This window comes from Gymnoscopelus braueri (genome assembly GCF_963280865.1).
Source record: "Gymnoscopelus braueri genome assembly, chromosome: 20".
Taxonomy (NCBI): Eukaryota; Metazoa; Chordata; class Actinopteri; order Myctophiformes; family Myctophidae; genus Gymnoscopelus; species Gymnoscopelus braueri.
Genome location: NC_137622.1, coordinates 46,706,715 through 46,716,024, shown reverse-complemented (window position 1 = coordinate 46,716,024; position 9,310 = coordinate 46,706,715). Strand labels below are relative to the sequence as shown.

Genomic DNA, 9,310 nt, shown 5'->3' with positions numbered 1-9,310 from the left:
CATTTAGTGAAGCACAGTGGTTCTCAAACCTTTGCATTTCAAGGATCCCCATAACTCTGAGAGTGTACATATGGAACCAAATGGACCCTTAAGGGTCCATTTGGTTCCATTTGTACACTCTCAGAGTTACAGACCTGTAAGGGTCCGTTTGGAAGTCCCTCAAGGACCCATGAGGGTCCCTGGACCACACTTTGAGACCCACTGGTGTATCAGAGTGTTTCCAGTGAGTCATCACCCTGACTCTGTTTGACCAGAATGGAACAGAGCCTTCATTAGTATCACTGGTAACAATTATAATAAGGGTAATAATAATAATAATAATAATAATAATGTACCACTCCTGTTACACAGTAAGTGTGATTCTGGGTCAGACTTCTAATAAAAAACACATTTATTAGGATCTGATAAATAACCTAAATGTTTTTATTAAAAACATTTCCAGCTTTAGGAGCGTTTTGAAGTTTCTACACAAAACGCTGATAGAATCGTCAACAAGGACTTTTCAGCTTCACATAAAATATAATAAAAGAAACATTTTTAAGGCTCTGATATGATGACCTATGAGGTCATTCAGGGTCATTCTGATTTTTAAGACCTACTGTCCACACTGTTATCAAATCTGATCTTTAAGACCTACTGTCCACACTGTTATCAAATCTGATCTTTAAGACCTACTGTCCACACTGTTATCAAATCTGATCTTTAAGACCTACTGTCCACACTGTTATTAAATGTGATCTTTAAGACCTACTGTCCACACTGTTATCAAATCTGATCTTTAAGACCTACTGTCCACACTGTTATCAAATCTGATCTTTAAGACCTACTGTCCACACTGTTATTAAATGTGATCTTTAAGACCTACTGTCCACACTGTTATCAAATCTGATCTTTAAGACCTACTGTCCACACTGTTATCAAATCTGATCTTTAAGACCTACTGTCCACACTGTTATTAAATGTGATCTTTAAGACCTACTACACAGTTATGATGTCAGGACAGCAGAGTCACTGAAAACCCACCTCTTCAGGAAACACTACCCTGACCCTTCCTCTTCCTCTTCAGGAAACACTACCCTGACCCTTCCTCTTCCTCTTCAGGAAACACTACCCTGACCCTTCCTCTTCCTCTTCAGGAAACACTACCCTGACCCTTCCTCTTCCTCTTCAGGAAACACTACCCTGACCCTTCGTCTTCCTCTTCAGGAAACACTACCCTGACCCTTCCTCTTCCTCTTCAGGAAACACTACCCTGACCCTTCGTCTTCCTCTTCAGGAAACACTACCCTGACCCTTCCTCTTCCTCTTAGCCTTGCCTACTTGTTATCAATTATTTGTACGAGCTCTTGTTTTATTGGATCTTGTTTATTTGATACACTTATTAGTTTTATCTCTTGCTCATTTGATTTTCCTATGTGTCTCATCTGTTTATGAAAGTAGGTATATAGCTGATATATGTCACTTTTACCTTAGCGCTAGGTATGCTCTTAGTTGCTTGTTTTAGAGGAGAATGCACTTCAGACTTCTGGTGATTAGTAGTGTTCTTGCCACCTATGTTGATGCACTTATTGTAAGTGGCTTTGGATAAAAGCGTCTGCTAAATGACTGTAATGTAATGTAATGTAATGTTATATTATGTAATATGCAAGGGATAATGCATGGGGAGGTAATCATTATTGAAATTTAAAGCCCGACAGGGCGATTATGCACCGAGGCGAAGCCGAGGTGCATAATCACCCTGAAGGGCTTTAAATTTCAATAATGACTACCTCCCCATGCATTATCCCGCTTATTACACGGCTACTTAATAAATGCATAAATAAATGCCCAAAAGTAACAACAAAACGAAGTATTTCCTTGCTTACGGCAATGAAAGTATTCCATAAGTATTGGGCCTGGGCGGACAAGTTCGCCTCGGAAAACAAATGACAAAATAAATAAAAACTCACGCCCCAAAACACACTCGCCCCCCATTCTATATACTGTCGATTTGCCTGTAATACCGCCGGATTTTCCCTGGGGCGACTGTGTTTTGGGGCGAGCGTTTTGGTATTTCCCCCGTTGAGCCACGATAAACAAGGAAGTGCAGTGGATCAAATAGAATTACTTTTCGGTTATTGCATCGTCTATTTCTCACTTCAAATGTTTTCAAAAACATTATTGAGAGCAACGTTTAGTTGTACATGACATTGGTTGTTTGTTTACATGGCTGTCATGTTGGATAAAGCATTAAACCAAGCAGCGCAGATTGATATGAGCAGGTGCTCTGAGTCTCTGATTACAGAGCGGTCCGTTATAGAGCTTTTTTATTTTTTATTTATTTTTTATTATCAAGAAATAATGACCGATGACTGACCAATCAGAATCGAGCATTCAACCAAGCCGTGTAATAAAATGTTATAATGTAATGTCTGCTAAATGACTGTAATGTAATATAATGTAATGTTATATTATGTAATATAATGTTATTATGTAATGTCTGCTAAATGACTAACGTAATAATGTTAGGGTTAGGGGGGTCTTTAGGGTTAGGGGTTAGGGGTTAGGGGTTAGGGGTTAGAGGTCACTCACCGTACAACATGAACTCCAGCTTCTTCCTGTCGATACGGAAGCGTTCCTCCACCCACTCCGGGTCAGGATCTGACCCTTGACCTTTGGCCTCCTCCTGCCTCGATCCTTCCTCCTCCTCATCCTCCTCCTCCTGCTCTGGGCGGCTGCTGGGAACCAGATGCTCCTGGTTCTCCTTCTGGTTCTCCTTCTGGTTCTCCTCTGAGGGAATGTGATGCTCCTGGTTCTGCGTCTCCTCTAGAAGGGTCAGGGAGGTCTGGTTCTCCTCTGGAAGGGTCAGGGAGGTCTGGTTCTCCTCTAGAAGGGTCAGGGAGGTCTGGTTCTCCTCTAAAAGGGTCAGGGAGGTCTGGTTCTCCTCTGGAAGGGTCAGGGAGGTCTGCGTCTCCTCTAGAAGGGTCAGGGAGGTCTGGTTCTCCTCTGGAAGGGTCAGGGAGGTCTGGTTCTCCTCTGGAAGGCTCAGGGAGGTCTGGTTCTCCTCTGGAAGGGTCAGGGAGGTCTGGTTCTCCTCTGGAAGGCTCAGGGAGGTCTGGTTCTCCTCTGGAAGGGTCAGGGAGGTCTGGTTCTCCTCTAGAAGGCTCAGGGAGGTCTGGTTCTCCTCTAGAAGGCTCAGGGAGGTCTGGTTCTCCTCTGGAAGGCTCAGGGAGGTCTGGTTCTCCTCTGGAAGGGTCAGGGAGGTCTGGTTCTCCTCTAGAAGGCTCAGGGAGGTCTGGTTCTCCTCTAGAAGGCTCAGGGAGGTCTGCGTCTCCTCTGGAAGGCTCAGGGAGGTCTGGTTCTCCTGTCTGGACTCAGGAGGTTCTACTGAGTCTGGTCTAAAACATTCAGGCTGTGAAGTCTGTTCACTGGAGGCCATGTCAGCTCTGAGCCCTCGTCTGTGTGTGTGTGTGTGTGTGTGTGTGTGTGTGTGTGTGTGTGTGTGTGTGTGTGTGTGTGTGTGGTGTGTGGTGTGTGGTGTGTGGTGTGTGGTGTGTGGTGTGTGTTGTGTGGTGTGTGGTGTGGTGTGAGTATTTGACTGAAGACACAGAGGAACACCCCCTATAACCCCGCCTCCTAAATGAATACCCACCCCTCTCTCTCTCTCTCTCTCTCTCTCTCTCTCTCTCTCTCTCTCTCTCTCTCTCTCTCTCTGTCTCTCTCTCTCTCTCTCTCTCTCTCTCTCTCTCTCTCTGTCTCTCTCTCTGTGTCTCTCTGTCTCTCTCTCTCTCTCTCTCTCTCTCTGTCTCTCTCTATTCAATTCAATTCAATGCAGCTTTATTGTCATGAGAAAACATACGTCTACATTGCCAAAGCAAAAGTGGAACAAAACAATCCAAACAAAACAAAACAAAACAATGTATTTATAATTAAACAGGAATAAATAAATACATGTTTGATCACATCGTTCTTCACCCAACAGACATGAGAGTTTAGTGTCATTAATCATGTTCTCAAATTCTCTGTGTGTTTGTGACCAGTGGTCAGTATGTGTCTGTGATGTCTTGGTCACACGCACGCACGCACGCACGCACTGAATGTATGTGTGTGTGTGTGTGTGTGTGTGTGTGTGTGTGTGTGTGTGTGTGTGTGTGTGTGTGTGTGTGTGTGTGTGTGTGTGTGTGTGTGTGTGTGTGTGTGTGTGCTATATAAATGCACCATTTACCATTTACACACACACACACACACACACACACACACACACACACACACACACACACACACACACACACACACACACACACACACACACACACACACACACACACACACACACACACACAGAATTACAACATAAATGCTTCCATCTTCTGAATTAAGAATCCAGAGCATTTCTCTCTCTCTCTGTGTGTGTGTGTGTGTGTGTGTGTGTGTGTGTGTGTGTGTGTGTGTGTGTGTGTGTGTGTGTGTGTGTGTGTGTGTGTGTGTGTGTGTGTGTGTGTGTGTGTGTGTGTGTGTGTGTGTGTGTGTGAACAATGGTTGTGAAAGTAGAGTCCTTGCAATAACTACTAACCCCCCTCGCTATATTAACCACTGTTGCCTGGCAACCTGTTTGTTTACGAACAAGCAGGTGGCGAGAAAGTACTATAAGGAGAGGAGAGGAGAGGAGAGGAGAGGAGAGGAGAGAAAGGAGGGGTAATGAATGATAAAGGGTTAGATACATTCCTATACATTGTTAGGGGCCAGGGGTCACCAGGGAGACTGACCTCTGTCTCAGAAATGTCATTTATTAGAAGAGAAGGACTGAGTTCATATTGACTGACAAACAACTGTTCTAACAGTGTATCTGTCACTATGTCACTGTAATATGTCACTGTATGTACTGTCACACACTTTATATAATACACTTAGTTTTATACTCTTCTATATAGTTGAAAATGTATTGATAATTAGAATTTCTGAACATAGACGCAACATCAGAAAACATGACCAAAGAGTCTACTCTGTGTGTGTGTGTGTGTGTGTGTGTGTGTGTGTGTGTGTGTGTGTGTGTGTGTGTGTGTGTGTGTGTGTGTGTGTGTGTGTTGTGTGTGTGTGTGTGTGTGTGTGTGTGTGTGTGTGTGTGTGTGTGTGTGTGTGTGTGTGTGTGTGTGTGTGTGTGTGTGTGTGTGTGTGTGTGTGTGTGTGTGTGTGTGTGTGTATGGTATGTGTGGTGGTATTACTACCATCAGCTATGCAAATTTTTGCAATCCCATCTTCCGTTCTTTACTTATCGGCAGTTGAGTAAAGTTTGTTTTCAGTGAAAAACACCCTCTGAGAGAAGAATTCTGAGATAAACAGCTTTTTATAAAAGTTTTTCATGAATTTTTTTTTTCCAGAAAACTCTTTTGATCCATTTATTTTTCGCCTCAGTGACACACCAGACATTATCTAAACTATGTGTTCAAATAAATGACAAAAAAAAAATTTAGGCAGTCCACCTACAGTGACATCAAGTGGTTTTGAAAAGTAACTACATAACACTTCAGTGAGTCTGAAGTAGCCAGGGTAAATAGCACACACACACACACAGTGTGTGTGTGTGTGTGTGTGTGTGTGTGTGTGTGTGTGTGTGTGTGTGTGTGTGTGTGTGTGTGTGTGTGTGTGTGTGTGTGTGTGTGTGTGTGTGTGTGTGTGTGTGTGTGTCCATTTGTACACACAGGTATATACATACAGGTAGCAATGACAGAAAACATCAACTGACCTCAGTGCTGTCTGCATGTCATATATTCTATATATGGTCATCAATATATCTATATTCTGTTTTAGTGCTCAGCATAGCCATAGTGTACAAATGAAACCAAATGGTCCATTTGTACACACTGCATGGATCAGTCTATCACACACACACACACGCTTATACTAAGCGTGTGTGTGTGCGTGTGATAGACTGATCCATGCAGTGTGTACAAATGAAACCAGATGGACACGTTTGGTTCCATTTGTACACACAGGTATATACATACAGGTAGCAATGACAGAAAACATCAACTGACCTCAGTGCTGTCTGCATGTCATATATTCTATATATGGTCTATCAGGGGTCATCAATACTCTGTTTTAGTGCTCAGCATAGCTATAGTGTACAAATGAAACCAAATGGTCCATTTGTACACACTGCATGGATCAGTCTATCACACACACACACACACACACACACGCTTATACTAAGCGTGTGCGCGTGTGTGCAGTGTCTCTCAGTAGCATACTCTTCCGCTGTGGAAGAGTGCAAAGCAGAGCAACAATTACAAACTGGACACTTCTCTCGTCTTCTCTCGTCTCTCTGCCTCTGCCACAAAAAAAAAAGTGCAATCCCATCTTCCGTGTGTGTGTGTGTTAGACAGTGGATTTTCTGAGCGTGTACAAATGAAACCAAATGGAACAGTGAGGATCCATTTGGATTCCATTTGTACACACCTTGAGTTACAGGCCAAATAAGCAACTACACTTTAGAAACAAGCCCAAATAAGCAAATACACTTTAGAAACAGACATTTGAATCAGCCGAAATACATGGCATATTTATTGAATACATGGGAGTGTTTCCCTGCAAATGAATGATATGAGACATGACAAATACAATACATACAAGGTAGAAGAGTAGGCCTATACTAAGCAAGTGTGTTTTCAGCGTCTCTCAGTAGCATACTCTTTCGCTGTGTGGAAGAGTGCAAAGCAACAATTACAAACTGGACACTTATAAAGTCATCTCTCTGGAAGGTTTTCCTTCTCTGCCACAAAAAAAAAGGTGCAATCCCATCTTCCGTGTGTGTGTGTGTGTGTGTGTGTGTGTGTGTGTGTGTGTGTGTGTGTGTGTGTTAGACAGTGGATTTTCTGAGCGTGTACAAATGAAACCAAATGGACCAGTGAGGATCCATTTGGATTCCATTTGTACACACCTAGAGTTACAGGCCAAATAAGCAACTACACTTTAGAAACAAGCCCAAATAAGCAAATACACTTTAGAAACAGACATTTGAATCAGCCGAATGGCATATTTATTGAATACATGGGAGTGTTTCCCTGCAAATGAAGGATATGAGACATGACAAATACAATACATACAAGGTAGGCCTATACTAAGCAAGTAAGTGTGTGTGTGTGTGTGTGTGTGTGTGTGTGTGTGTGTGTGTGTGTGTGTGTGTGTGTGTGTGTGTGTGTGTGTGTGTGTGTGTGTGTGTGTGTGTGTGTGTGTGTGTGTGTGTGTGTGTGAGAGAGAGAGTTCAGCGTCTCTCAGCAGCATACTCTGGGGCTGTGTGGAAGAGTGCAAAGCAGAGCTTTTTGTGCAGAGGAACATGACAAACGGGACAATGGTATGTCGTCTCGTGGCGATCTTCTCCATCTCTGCCTCTGCCACAAACCCTGCAGCGCCGAGCGGGGTGCTCTTTTTTCTTGGTGGGCTGCAGGCGAACAGGCACATGTGATGTTGGCAGCGGTGGAATGTTTGCACAGAGCCTGGTTTGAGGGTCGGTGTTTCTAGGTGCACTAGGATCACGTGGAGGCCGTCTCTGGATGGTGGTCCATGCCCTGCAGACGCTTTGTGTGAATTCCAAGATAGTCTTGCAGCTGCCCTCTGGGTTTTTCTGTTTGTACAAGTAGAATGCATTGGCCATACATATTTCAAACATATAAATCACAAACTTGTTCGTCCACTTGCTGGACTTCCTAGTGAACGGGTAATATGCAATTGACTGGTCCAGCTTGTCCACTCCATTCATAGCGTTGTTGTAGTCGATGACACAGACGGGCTTCTCTTTTGCCACTCGGGCAGTGTGGCGTTTTCGCCACACACTGACCTCTCCCATCTCGTCCGGGTGGAATGTTGAGACCATCCGGACCACGTTCGTGTCCCGAAACGCCATCACCATCACTCTGGGCTCGTCTGTGTGGCGAGCAAGTCTTCCCTTCGTGCCCAGGCTGGAACAGGTAGCCTCTTCAATCTCCTGTGGTGCGCCCCTCTTCCTCCTCAGTGTCCCGCATACGTGAGTGTTCACTTTCAGGAGGTTTTTACACATGGTCACAGAGTTATAAAAGTTGTCCATGAAAACACGGTAGCCTTTACCTTTTAGAGAACCTAGGAGTGAGGTAATAGTGTCGGCAAGGGGGACATATATTCCACAGTATGGCCTCATGTTGTAGCAATACCCTGTGTCCGAATCACACAAGATGTAAGACTTGATCCCATATCTTATTGGCTTCTGAGGATTGTAGACCCGGAAGTTCAAGCGTCCTCTCCACAGGAGTGTGCCCTCATCAATGGAGATGTTCTGTGATGGCTGATACAGCTCCTGGAACTTGTCCACGAGGTAGTCTAAGACTGGGCGGATTTTGAACAGTCTGTCTTTACCAGTATCTCTGGCATCGCTGAAGTGGAGGAATCGGAGGATGATTTGAAACCTATTTCGAGCCATTACCTTGCTGAAATAGGGCGTAGCCTGCATCTCATCCTGAGCCCAGTAGAGTTCCAGCTCCGGTTTGCGCATCAGCCCTGTCAGGAACAAGAGGCCCAGGAAGATTTTTAGTTCCTCCACTGTGAGAGGCTGCCATGCCTTGACTCTAGAGGATGGCACTGATGGCAGGTCGATCTTCGCAATGCACGCCGCTGCATAGATGTTGGTTTGGTCCACGATCTGTGTTAGCAGTTCATCGGTCAGGAATAACTGGAAGAACTCCACTGGTTCATCTGACTGAAGATCTGCAGCACTGCTGAGTGGACCAGGAATTGGGGTGAATGGGAAGTCCAAGGGGCACCAATATTTCTCCTACAAGGAATGCCACACAAGAGGGACAGCCTTGCCACCACGCCCACGCCCACGCCCACGTCCTGTAAATTATAGAAAGACATAATTTTACCATAAAATATACATCTCTAATACATTTTTTTGTATTTGTGTGTAAGTGTGATTAGAAAAATAAACTTTTCTTACCTCCAGTGGTTCTGCCAACAGTTGGATGAGATAAGGGTTCGTCCACACTCGCCTCTGCATCTGAAATCAGAGGAAAATATCAAAGTTATTATGATAGTATGGTAAACCAAATCAATAATTTTTACACCCCCAGCCAGTGTTGCCAGGTCTGCTTGTTTTATAAGTTTCCCCCAAGATTTTATTGAAAATAGCAGATCTACAAGCTCACAACATGGTCGCTTTTTTTGGGCTCGTTTTCCTAGACCTGGTTGCTCGTTTCTCTCACAGAATCTGGCAACACTGCCCCCAACTTTTAGATTTAGCTTTGTAAACGAAAAAAAGCATTGAAAAAACAGACAAAAATAATAAGCTTACCTCCACTGCCAT

At 44.1% G+C, this 9,310-nt stretch overlaps 2 protein-coding genes across 2 annotated transcripts in view; both read right to left on the bottom strand.

Annotated features, from left to right (window-relative positions):
- LOC308075756 (protein bicaudal C homolog 1-B-like) overlaps nucleotides 1-3,418 on the bottom strand; it is a gene marked incomplete at both ends in the record, with an annotated part of 27,340 nt that extends 23,922 nt beyond the window's left edge. Inside the window, one exon of the mRNA XM_080415704.1 lies at nucleotides 2,572-3,418. Coding sequence (XP_080271830.1) covers nucleotides 2,572-3,418 — 847 coding nt within the window. The remainder of the gene's footprint in view (nucleotides 1-2,571) is intronic.
- Nucleotides 3,419-7,240: 3,822 nt separating this feature from the next.
- LOC308075755 (piggyBac transposable element-derived protein 4-like) lies at nucleotides 7,241-9,310 on the bottom strand (the record flags this gene model as incomplete). The annotated part of the gene is made up of 3 exons (XM_080415703.1): nucleotides 7,241-8,779; nucleotides 8,945-9,004; nucleotides 9,299-9,310. 3 exons carry the CDS (start codon nucleotides 9,308-9,310, stop codon nucleotides 7,241-7,243), a joined length of 1,611 nt encoding a protein of 536 aa, XP_080271829.1.